The sequence below is a fragment of the Megalobrama amblycephala genome, linkage group LG7 (assembly GCF_018812025.1).
Source record: "Megalobrama amblycephala isolate DHTTF-2021 linkage group LG7, ASM1881202v1, whole genome shotgun sequence".
Classification (NCBI taxonomy): Eukaryota; Metazoa; Chordata; class Actinopteri; order Cypriniformes; family Xenocyprididae; genus Megalobrama; species Megalobrama amblycephala.
The window spans coordinates 2,670,847-2,684,294 of NC_063050.1; the positions used below are offsets into that span (position 1 = coordinate 2,670,847).

The 13,448-nt window shown below is 39.1% G+C and overlaps 1 protein-coding gene across 5 annotated transcripts in view; it reads left to right on the top strand.

Annotated features, from left to right (window-relative positions):
- LOC125271570 (glutathione hydrolase 1 proenzyme-like) overlaps window positions 1–13,448 on the top strand; it is a 35,133-nt gene that overhangs the window by 11,305 nt on the left and 10,380 nt on the right. For all 5 annotated transcript variants that reach the window (XM_048195646.1, XM_048195649.1, XM_048195651.1 and 2 more), the window contains 4 exons: window positions 10,804–10,893; window positions 11,066–11,255; window positions 11,441–11,601; window positions 12,527–12,676. In XM_048195646.1, the coding sequence (XP_048051603.1) occupies window positions 10,804–10,893; window positions 11,066–11,255; window positions 11,441–11,601; window positions 12,527–12,676 (591 nt within the window). The remainder of the gene's footprint in view (window positions 1–10,803; window positions 10,894–11,065; window positions 11,256–11,440; window positions 11,602–12,526; window positions 12,677–13,448) is intronic.

Sequence of the window (13,448 nt, forward strand, 5' to 3'; positions counted from 1 at the left end):
ACTCTGTGTTATTTACGATACTATCAGCACACACGAGACCACATATCCAGATGTTGTTTTTATTATTGCTGGGGACTTGTGATCAGTTCTTCCAGAGTTTTATCAACATGTCAACATTTCTACTAGAGATCAAAACACGCTGGATCATGTATATACAAAGATTAGGGGAGCTTATAAAGCTAAACCCCAAGCTGCACTTTGGTCGTTCAGATCACAACACGGTTTTTCTATACCTAACTTACAAACAGAAGTTAAAACAGAGTGTCCCAGAAATGAAACCAATCAGAGTGTGGACTGAGGCAGCTGAACAAACACTGAAAGTTTACTTTGGATGTACTGATTGGGATGTATTTAGAACAGCAGCAACACAGCAGGATTCTACAGTTAATATTGATGAATATGCGACAACTGTTAAGGCCCTGATATACTTCAAGCAAAGTTATTTTTCTCTCTTCGTTTAGGGGTAAAACGAAGTTCGAAATGTGTGAGCTGCGATATACTGTAATCAAACATCTGACACTGCCCACACTGCTGAGAGCGAATATGTATATGTAAATATGTGCTGTGAAAAGCATCTGATCATAACATGTTACCACAAGCTCTGCAAATTAGCACTCCAGTCACGTCACATTTATTTAGATGTTTATTTAATAGATTGCTTAAAAACAAGCAGCTTTACAGTATCAACCACAAAAAACAGTGTCAGTGCCTCATTTCATCAGAAGCACAACTTAATTTTATACTATAAAGCGGCTGTCCTGTGTATTCATGTTTTCACCAGCGGAGATCTTACCTCAACAAACTCAACAGATTAAATGAGTCAGAGAAGACTTCCATGCATGAAGGCGGAGCCGCAGCGCACACCTCCTGTTACATTACAGTCACGAACCAATGGTGGCATGAAGGTGTTTTGCAGCTGAAGCGAACTTTTCCTGAAAGTTCGCTTTGGCAAGCTGCTTCGAACTTCCAAAAAGACCACAAAACGAACTTCGTTTTGGCCTGATTTTGTTTGAAATGACGTCACATCAGTTCGTTCTTCGATTTCGTTTGAAGTATATCGGGGCCTTTACAGCTTACATCAGCACATGCACAGAGAATACCATACCACAGAAGACTATCTGCACATATCCGAATTAGAAACCATGGGTTACTGCTCGGGTCCGCTACAGTCTTCATGCTCGCTCTATGGCCTTTAAGTCTGGTGATCCTGAAGCTTACATAAAGGCAAGATATGATGTTCGCAGGAGTATAAAAGCAGCCAGTATCGTATATAGGCAGAAACTGGAGAACTATTACACTGTACAGAACTCCAGGAAAATGTGGCAAGGCCTAACACACATTACAGATTACAAAGGCTGGTCATTTGCAAACACTCAAACATCTCTGCCTGATGAGGTAAATCTGTTCTATGCACGTTTTGAAAATCTGAACACAGAGCCTTGGACAATGCTGGAAGTGACTCCTGAAGAGATGGTACAGGCACTTACAATAACCTCATGACAGGTATACAAGTCACTGAGTAGAGTGAACATACGCAAGACGACAGGTCCAGATAACATCCCTGGATGCGTCCTGAAACTTTGTGCTTCAGAACTAACCAGCGTAACCACTGACATCTTCAATCTTTCCCTCACTCTGGCTACAGTCCATGTCTGTTTTAAGTCCACCAGTATCATTCCAGTTCCAAAGAAAACCACAGTCTCTTGTCTAAATGATTACAGACCAGTGGCTCTAACACCGATACTTCATGTGTTTTGAGTCTTGTCAAGAAACACATTCTGAGCTTCATACCAGCAAACCTGGACCCACTACAGTTTGCATATAGGACAAATAGATCCACAGAGGATGCTATTTCATTCGCTATTCACAGAATACTAACTCACCTGGAAAATAAGTTATGCCAGACTACTCTTTATTGATTACAGTTCAGCTTTTAACACTATCATTCCCTCTAAACTCACAGTCAAGCTGCATAACCTGGGACTGCCTTCTGGACTGTGTAATTGGATACAGAGCTTCCTCACCAGTAGACCACAACATGTGCGTATTGGAAAACACTCCTCTAGCACCATTATAATGAACACCAGCACTCCTCAAGGCTGTGTACTCAGCCCCATGCTGTACACTCTTTTCACATATGACTGTGTTGCTACTTAGCCCAACAATGTCATCATTAAATTCGCAGATGACACCACAGTCATTGGTCTTATTCAACATTCATAATGATGAGACTGCTTACCAGAAAGAAGTGTCAGATCTGGTCACATGGTGTGATGCTAACATTCTCGCACTGAATATCAGCAAGACCAAGGAGATGGTTGTGGACATGAGGAGAAGTGAGCATGTCTATCAGTCACTACTGATCAGAGATGCTGAGGTAGAGAGAGTGGTCAGCTACAAGTTTTTCACTTGAGTCCACATCGGTGAAGACCTCAAGTGGACAGAGAACACAACAAAACTGGTAAAGAAGGCCAACCAGAGAATGTACTTCCTTAGGAGACTGAGGAAGTTTGGCATTTCACCTCACATACTTCATAATTTCTATAGATGTACTGTGGAGAGTGTGCTCACTTGCTGTATTGCTGTGTGGTTTGGTAACAGCACAGCACATGACAGAAGGGCTCTACAAACGGTGATAAAGATGGCACAGAAAATCACAGGAACAGAACTCCCCTCTCTGCAGGATATTTATGATAAAAGGTTTTACAAATGGGCAAGCACCCAAAATTTCTTTACTTTCATGAAGTCCGGCTAGAGGTACCGGAGCATTGCGGCCAGAACATCCAGGCTACGGAACAGCCTATATCCTCAGGCTATCAGACTAAAAATAGTATTCACCCACAGTCGCTCCCACCTGGATCATAAGCATAGACTAGCCCATGCTTAAGTGCACTTTGCACTTTACTTGTGGGACTTTTAATTCATGCTTCATATCGCTTTAGAATGTTAAGGTTGGACTTTTTTTTAGCACTGCACTTTACATAGACTTTTGGTACTTTAATATTGCTGCAATTGTATTGTTGACATGCTGCACCTTTGTGAAGAACTTCTTATACGTTTTTATAAATACTTTCCATTGTTTATTTATTTTTTTTTATTATTATTCTTATGGTATATTCTTAAACACTGTATTGCCTTGTCTTTATATTCTTGCATTTTCTTTTATTTAAATGTTTTGTAGTTTTATTGTTTGTTCCCCTTTTACCCTGTCTTCTCATGAGGAGGAACAAAATAAGAATTTCACTGTACCTGGTACATATGACAATAAATATCTTGAACTTGGTGTCACCGTTATGGAGGTCAGTGTTTGCTTTAGCTGGGCTCCTGACCCTTGAATGTGTTTAACATCAGTCTTGCTGCCGTAACTGTGTTTATAAAGCACATTTGTTATAGGAACACTTACAAAACTATTTCTGGTCAGTTGAAACTGTTTACTTGATGATGGTGCAATCATCATCTCATGTCCTGGTTCACTGATCTCATCCAGAGTGATCTTTGACTGCATCAGCTGTTAGTTTTTCATTATTTACATAAGCTTTATAATATTATGAAGTAATCACAGTCAGATATATTGTTTTTTTCTCAAATTCATTATATAGAAAGTGTCTTTTGAGCTCTGTTTTTTAGACTCGTACAGACATCAAGAGTCAGCATATGAACCTCAACAATGGTGACAATCAACAAAAAGCTTTTTTTGTGACTTTAGTTGCTTGTTTTGTGATGCTCAGATTTGATCTATTGAGCTGAATATTTTGTCGCCATTGTTGAGGTTCATACACTGAATCTTGATGTCTGTGCGAGTCTACATGAACCTGTCTGAGTAATGAGTTTCAAAATGTCAGAGCAGGACAGGAATAAATGCAGTAGTATTATAGGGCTACAATAACATGAAATAACTTAATCTGAATACTATATCAGAGAACAGACTCTGGATGGGATCAGTGAATCGGGCAACTATGATGAGTGTATCATCATCAAGCAACCATAGTTATCAGTAAATAATCTTATCTCATCCTCGTATGTAATGTATTTGTTGTAACAAATATGCTTTGGAAACACATAATTACAACAGGCAAAAACAATCTGAGCCCAACTAAAGCAAACACTAACCTCTATAATGGTGACATCAAATGTATTATTTTAAATAAAACATCAACATTTTAACCTCTGTTAATTCCCATTCCCTTGGTTTCACAGACAAGGCTTAAGCTACTCCTAGACAAAGAATGCATGTTTTAGCTGTCTTAACTAAAAATAACTTTTTTTTTTTTACTTATTGTAATGATGGGTCAACAGAGTGGGGATCTATTTGCAGCTTTTATTAAGAACAGTATCAACAAGGCAAGGGCAAAGGCAGAGACGTAAACAGGGACAGGCAATGGTCGAGGCAGGCGGCAGACAAACACAGTCCAATAAACAGGCGAGGGTCAGGGCAGGCAGCAGAGAATCACAGAGGGTAAACAGTCAAATCGGCAACAGTAATAACAATCCACAGAAAACGCTCAGAAATGATCAAGACTTTGTGGTGTGTGTGTGTGTGCTGCTTAAATAGTGTGAGCGTGATGTGTTGAAGGTGTGTGCGCAATCAGTCCCAGGAATGAGGGCCTATGGGAAACGTAGTCTGAATGATAAAAGGTCAATATTCCAGAGAAGACTCCCTCTGGTGGTGCGGGGGAGGAAGTGTGGGAGCCTCACTTGTGACACATATCATAAAATATGTGTCACGATCACCATCTGTTCCTGTCATGTTCCTGTCAGTTCCCGGACTACACTTCCCACAATCCTCCCTGCCAGTCACATGTTCACTCCGCACCAATCACCTGTTGCCACATACAGCCTAGCACACTATCACTAATCACCACACCCAGCTGCAGCTCATTATCAGGACTATAAAGGACTCTCACACACACCACCTCATGGCGAAGTCTTGATTACCCTGGTATCATTTCCGAGCGTTTATATTCTTGTCTGTCTGTTGCCGGTATTGCCTGTTGCCTGTTTATTGACCCGTTGCTGCCTGTCCTGACTTCTGCTTTGTCTAACGTTCTGTGAATGATATCCGCCTGTCCTGACTACTGCCTGTTCTCTGATTACGACTCTGCCTGTTCCTTGCTGTTCCTGTTTGCCCCTGCTCGACCCAGCCTGTACGACTACGATATTCTTAATAAAAGCTTGCACATGGATCTCTGCCTCAGTCCCGGTTTGTTACAGAAGACTTCGCCACAACAACGATCCAGCAGCTTTCCCGGAAGACGTTTACACGGTATGGACATTACTCAGTTGTTATTATGGAGTTCGCAAGGTACGCGATCGTTAGAGGAATATGTGCAGGAATATTTGGACATTGCTTACCTCTCTGATCTACCGGACTGTGCTTTGATCGACTTCTTCTGTGATGGCGTCAACCAACCTCTCCAGAATCAACTAAGATGAGAGGGACCGCGTTCATCGCTCAGCAACTTTATGGACTATGCATTGTTGACTGTTGGCTCTCCGTTTACTGTGGGTGTCGCGGAGGAATGCGACACCATGGTGAAGCCCGTAATGGCCGCCGCGCCAGGTAACACGCACAAAATGGCGGCTACCATCACAACAGCAACAGTTCATGTCTCCGCTGATCGCCCAGAGCAACGTCACGTCTCCGCTGATCGCCCAGAGCAACGTCACGTCTCCGCTGATCACCCAGAGCAACGTCACGTCTCCGCTGATCGCCCAGAGCAACATCACGTCTCCGCTGATCGCCCAGAGCAACGTCACGTCTCCGCTGATCACCCAGAGCAACGTCACGTCTCCGCTGATCGCCCAGAGCAACGTCACGTCTCCGCTGATCGCCGAGAGCAACGGCACGTCTCCGCTGATCGCCCAGAGTCACGTCACGTCGCTGGTCCTGTCCGAGAGCGGAGAGGATTGCGTTCCAGCATGAATGATCCTCCACTGACTACAGCACGAGCAGCTGGCATTCCGAAACCCACGCCGGCCGCTTCGCACTCAAGCCCGGTGGCCGCTTCGCACCCAAGCCAGCCGGTCGCTACGCTCTCAGGCCCGCCGGCCGCTTCGCACTCCGGCCCGCCGGCCGCTACGCTCTCAAGCCCGGTGGCCGCTTCGCTCTCAACTTCGTCTATTGCAACGCTCTCAAGTTCGCCTGGTGCAACGCTCTCAAGTTCGCCTATTGCAACGCTCTCAAGTTCGCCTATTGCAACGCTCTCAAGTTCGCCGGTTGCCATGGACTCTTGTTCGCTGACCTGCCGTGGTTGCCCGAACCACCTGACCTGCCGTGGCCGCCCGAGCCACCTGAGCATTTATATTCTTGTCTGTCTGTTGCCGGTATTGCCTGTTGCCTGTTTATTGACCCGTTGCTGCCTGTCCTGACTTCTGCTTTGTCTAACGTTCTGTGAATGATATCCGCCTGTCCTGACTACTGCCTGTTCTCTGATTACGACTCTGCCTGTTCCTTGCTGTTCCTGTTTGCCCCTGCTCGACCCAGCCTGTACGACTACGATATTCTTAATAAAAGCTTGCACATGGATCTCTGCCTCAGTCCCGGTTTGTTACAATATGTCAGTGCCATTATTTTGTCTCAAGACGCACACCAGTAATGTTTTATTCTAAGGCATTTTTATAAAACATGCAAATTTAACTAATACTTTAAATAAATATGCTAATTTAACTAATACTTAGTCCTGGCTTAAGCTAAGCCCTGTTTGTGAAAGCAGGCCATTAAAAAGTTTTGTATGAAAGAAATAAAGTCATACTGATTTGTAATAAGTGAAGATGCTGAGATCTAGAGAGATCTGTTAGTGTTTAATGTTCTATTTCTGTTGTCTGAGTTTTGTGGGCCATGATTGTGCTGAAGAGAAGAGCCTGTGCTTCAGTCAGTGATGAGCTGAGAAACAATGGTGTTATGCTGCATGTTGCTTTATTTAAAGACAGTAACTTCTGTACAGTAGTTACATTAACTCATGCATGTGTTCTGTAAAGACTTAATTACAAGAGATTGACATTTTACAGACAATGTTTCATAATAATAATAGTGGTTAATATCTGTAAAGTAACTGTTTTTGTAAAACATTTAAAAAAAAATGTTTTACAAAATCATTAGTCATTATTTTCATCAATGGTGAACGTTTGGCTCCATGTGCTGCCATGCATTTCACGTTATTTATTTATTTATTTATTTATTTATTTATTTATTTTTTTTTACAGAGTTCACTGTTAGTCCTTGCCAGGTTTTTTTTACAGTATAATACTGGCAACACTGTTGCCAGTGATTTACTGTTGATTATACAGTTATTTACTGTAATCTACAGTATGTTACTGTAAAGATACCATGGACTAAATTAAACTTGTTTTACCTCATTTCATTTGCAGAAACCAGCTGCCTCAAATTGTCTGACTGCCATTTAAATTTACAAACTAATTTTTATTATATGCTAATAATATGAGTATATTATTACTATGAACTTATTTCTTTAGAGTTCACTAAAAACATTTTAAATAAAAAGATTTTCACTGCACCAGCAACTACACAATCACCATCTGTTAAATAAAACAACATGCAGCATATCATCAATGCTTCTTGATCTTCTCCTGAACTTAAGCAGAGGCTCTACTCTTCAGCACAATGGTGACCCACAAAACTCAATTTTACAGTAAACTACTGGCAACAGTGTTGCCAGTATATAACAGTTTCTTAACTTAGTTCATTACTGTTAAAATACATTTTGTGGGTGTGTCTTTTTATCTTACACCTTTAACCCTTTCAACCCCACTGGACCATCTTCTAGTCCACCCTACAGAGTAAAAGTAACATTGATGCTGTTGCAGTGAGATAATTAAGTTAACATTTAATTGATGATTGAGCATTAATGATGAACACCTGCTTTTAACAAGCAGAACCACTGAAAAGAGGAACAAGATCAGAAAAATATGAGCAGAAACTACAACTGTCTTCCAGCCATTACGCATTATTACACTTATTATATACACTTACACTCTCACGCTATTTATTACACTTAACCATTTAATCAAAGACTAAACACAGAAAGAGATCAGTGAATTAAACAAGTCCAAGATGGTTACAGCATCATCACAACACCCAAAAAAACCTGATCAACTTCTTGTTGCTTTTTTTCCTGCCATATCAAATGTGTTTTATAAAGCAGCCAGAGAAAGTTAATGTTAAAGAGTCAAGAGCCCAACTAAAGCAGACACTGGTCACCACAATGGTGACTACAAACTTCAATAAATTTGTATTTTCGATAAAACATCAACATCCATATCTGTTAATTCTCAATAAGAACTTCTGTACATGTATGAAAGAAATAATGTCAAACTGGTTTGTGAACTGGTTTGACACTCAGTGTGTCTGAAGTCAGTTGTAGTTCTTGTGTTTTTGCTCATCTCATTTTTCTGGTCTTGTTTCTCTGTCCTTCAGTGATTCTGCTTATCAGGTGTTCATCAGTGTCTGAATTCACTCACTTCTTTTAACCTCTTAACTGTCACAATCCCGTTGGCGGGACGCCTCCCAGCCAGCACACCCTTGTAGAGGATTAAACAACTCCATATACAGAAGCTCTTATTGAGAATTAAGAGAGAGAGAGAGAGAAACAACACTGTGTCCAACACAACATGTGTTAACTATCATCCAATCACATTGCTGCTGCGTCACTCAACAAGCCGTTAAGCAAGTTTGTGCCTCTTTCTTCATCGGTGGATGACTTGTGTTCATTTTGACACATTCATTGTGTTATGATTTTAACACATTAAATGTGTCAGGAAGGTGATCTGCTGTTAACAAGCAGAATCAAAGAAGAAAATCACAATTTTAAGTTATCATCATGGAGATGAGTGTTTGCTTTAGTTGGGCTCTTGACCCTTGACTTTTTAATATTAGATTTAGTTTGGGCTGATGTAACCGAGTTAAAACAGCAAGACAAGCAAAGAGAAAAGATGATCAGGTGGTGTTTGTTATGTTTTCACATAATCATTACTTGTCTTGAACTCATTTAAAGCCCAATCTCTGAGCTAGATTTATATTATTGATTATAGCAGAAGATCAGCTTTTTCTACATAATTCAAAGGTATTTCTTAAAAAATTGTTCTGATCAAAAAAAAAAAAAAAAAACCTTGCTTTTAGGCACACACAGACATCAAGAATCAGCCTGTGAATCTCAACGACGGTGACAAGCAACATATTCTGATAAACAGATCAACTCTGAACATTAGAAAACAAGCTACTAAAAAGTCACAGAACAGCAGAAAAAAAATAAAATAGTGAGAATAAAGGAAATTACTAAGACAATTAAGCTCATAATTTATTCATGCAGCAATGCATGATGGGAGCCATGGATGAATTTTAATTGGTGGCTCCCAGAATGCACTGCAACATGCTTTATGATGGCCACCACTGTTGAGATTCACAGGCTGATTCTTGATGTCTGTGTCTCTAAATGAAAGAGCTTTTTTTTTTTTTTTTTTTAAATCAGAACAACTTTTGGGAAATCCTTTGGATTATATTGATAAAGCTGATCTTCTGCTGTAGAATCACAGTTCTGCTGTAATCAATAATGTAAATCTAACTCAGAGATTGGGCTCTAAATGAGTTCAGTGATTCAGATCAAATAATGATTATGTGAAAACATAAACACCACCTGATCATCTTTGCTTGTTTGCTTGACTAACTGTTACAACAGCCTAAACAAAATATAACATTAAAAAGTCAAGGGTCAAGAGCCCAACTAAAGCAAACCCTCATCTCCATGATGGTGGCTTAAAAATTGTGATTTTCTCCTTTGATTCTGCTTGTTAACATCAGATCACCTTCCTGACACATTCACTGTGTTAAAATCATTGACTCAGTGAATGTGTCAGAATTAACACAACAAGCGTCGTCCCTAAACTCACACACTGATGTGTAAGAATTGAACACATTTTGAGTCAGTTTTAACATCCTTTCTAAGAGTGTGTATTGCATTCATTTTAACTAGTCAAAAATAGCACATCTATGACACAAATTGTGTGATTTATGACACATTAGTGTGTTAAATATTTTAACACATTGCCTGTGTTAAGAAGAATAACACACTGGTTGAGTTAAAAAAAGTAACACAACATGTGTTGTCCTTAACTAGACACACGGATGTGTTAAGATATAACACAGGTTGTGTTGTTTTTAACACAACCTGTGTTATATCTTAACACACCCGTGTGTTAAGTCATCCGCCAATAAAGAAAGAGGCACAAACTTGCTTAACGGCTTGTGGAGTGACATAGCAGCAATGTGATTGGATGAGAGTTAACACATATTGTGTTGGACACAGTGTCGTTTCTCTCTCTCTCACACACACATTAGTGTGTTAAATATTTTATGCCTGTATTTAGAAGAAATAACACACTGGTTGAGTTAAAAGTAACACAAAATGTGTTGTCCTTAACTAGACACACGGGTGTGTTAAGATATAACACAGGTTGTGTTGTTTTTAACACATCTGTTTTAAGAGTGTAGTTTGACTTGTCTTTGTAATGTTAGAGTTTCTCTGGCTGCTGTAACTGAGTTTGTATAACAAGAGAAAACACAATCTGATGCTGTGGCTGCTTCATGATAAGAATGTAATCATTGTGTAGTGGCTTAATTCACTGATCTTATGACTGAGTTAAATATGAGCAATACCTTACTCCTTCACCACACATGCAAACTTCTGTTAAGATGGTGATGATAAAGATCAAGTGGATCCCAGTTTTATTTAGTGTGTCTTAGCAAATGAGAAAAATTTTTAATGAAAAGTTTCATGTTTTTGCCCTCAGGAAAAGTGGAGACAATTAATGCAAGAGAAACCGCTCCAATGAGTGCTTCAGAGAACATGTTTGGCAATGACCCTGAGAAAGCAAAACCAGGTAAACCACCATAAATATACATATGCCCAAATCCAGCCTCCATGATGGCTTTACAGCACAGATTCAGTAAGCACATTAGTCCACTAAAACAGAAAAGTTATATCTCTGATGATTTCTTGCCAGTTTGACTCTTGAGTGACTTGACCACTCCACTGTTTTTTATCAATGACAGGATTATTCATAGCTGTACCAGGAGAACTGCGTGGTTATGAGATGGCACACAAAAGACACGGGAGACTGCAATGGAAGGAGCTGTTTGAGCCCACTATAAAGCTGTCATTAGATGGATTTCGGATTGGCAAGGCCTTGGCCAGAGCCATCAGTGAGGAGAGTGGCACAATTCTGAATGATAAAACATTGTGGTAAGAATACAGAATTTGTAAACTAGCAAAAGAACTGGGCTTGTTTTTAAAATGTTAGTGGCAAATATCCTAAAATGCAGATCTGACACTATTATAATACTATATGTCGCTATTTACATTAAGCATCAGCATTTTAAATTTATATGATATCATTTTATTTCTGCTCTTCTCTCTCTTATTTCCAGTGAAGTGTTTTGTGACTCAAACAATAAAACCTTGAAGGAAAATGATATTATAAGATTCCCCAAACTAGCTGACACCTATAAGAAGATAGCAGAAGAAGGACCAGATGCCTTTTACAGTGGATCATTGACTCAGACTATAGTGGAGGATATCAATGCTGCAGGTTATTTCATGCTTAAATTTGACTCTATTAATATCTAAGGTGTCTAGTGACAATTTTTTTTTTTTTTTTTTTATCAAAGTATGCAAATTTGAGTCTTTGTGGAAACACTCTACAATACAGTGCACTAATATACATTAATGCAAGTTTAATTAATGCACATATATGTGCACGTGTATTTTTTTAATGTTAGCTTTTTCTTAATGGTTTTAACTGTTTTGTATATAGGCTTGTTTCCGCCACTGGATAAAAAAAAGGTATAATTGCAATTTTTATCAGAATTGTGTAATATGAACTTGCAATTGTGTGTAAAAAAGTCAGAATTGCAAGATATAAATTCCGACATTATAACTCTCAATTGTGATTTTATATCTCGCAATTATGAGAAAAGAAGTCAGAATGGCGAGATGTGGACTCACAAATGTGAGCAAAACATTTGCAATTAACTTTTTTATATTTTTATTCAGTGGCAGAAACAAGCTTCCATAATTTTGTATTTCACTCTGTTCTTTTATTTTTTTTTTGTATGCTTTGTATTTTTATCGGTCTGTTTTATTTTGTATAGTGCATTGAGAAGCTGCTTTAAAGGCCCTTTAAAATAAAGTTTATTATTATTATTATTATTATTATGACTCATGGAGAACTAAAACATTAATTAATGATTACTGCATCACCAACTAAAATTCAATTTAATTTACGCTATTAGTTAATACTATGTGATAAGTAATTAAGACATGATGACACATATAATTAATATCAATCTATTAATCAGACTCTTTATTAGTTGCTGATGCAAAAATAATGAATGAATGGTTTAGTTCTTCATGAGTCATACATTAACTCATCTGTGCATTAGTTAAGAATGAATTAATGCGTATTAATGCACCCGTATTGTAAAATGTTATCATCTTTGTTTCTCCTAACACAGGAGGGATTATAACACGTGAGGACCTGAAGAATTACGAGGCGGTGCTGAATGAGTATGCATTAAACTTTACTGTGGGGAACTACACATTTCATGCTCCTGATGCTCCATTCGGTGGACCGGTGCTCGCTCTGATACTCAACATACTCAAAGGTGTGTGTGTGTGTGTGTGGATTACAGGTTGGTAATGCTAAGGATCTCCAATTATTCCAAATAATTCTATGTATTAATAAAGCCATCTGAACACTTCATTCAGGACCGGCCCATGGCATAGGAGACATGATAATGATAGTCACACTATTGTGTCACTAACCTCCCTCATTACTGACAGTTCCTAAAGTCCCCCTGTGGTGAAAATCAAGTTTTTAAAGTTGTTTATATGTATATGTAGTGTTTTTAATATGCTTTAAGACAAACCATGTGCAAATTCATAAGTCAAAACCATTGCTGAGTATTTTATGTTTGAAACTTCAGTAAAACGAAAACAGTGTAAAACCCACGGTTTGAAATCGTGGGTGTTTGTGACGTCGCAGACTACTTTGTAACCAATCAACAACGTGCCAGCGGGTTTTAGCATATCATTAACTATGACCCCTCTGAAGCAGGAAGGTCTCGAGAGAAGCCAGGTTATCCAGTTAAATTTTCTGTTGATACGAAGAATTGTGTAGATTTATCAATATAGCGAGTCTATTACGATGTTATGATGAACTATAAGCCTTTCTCCACTGACGTTCTGATGTTCAAAGTGTTTGTAAGGATACCGATTGTTAGAAGGCAGCTGTCTGACTCTCAGATGAAGAACAGGAACGGTGTGTGTAACATTAGCAACATTCAGTCCATTATAAATTCTGATTTTGGCCGCCTCTTGAATGGATCAAACCATAGATATTAGCCTACCTGATAAGTACAAGTAAATCTGCTGGAA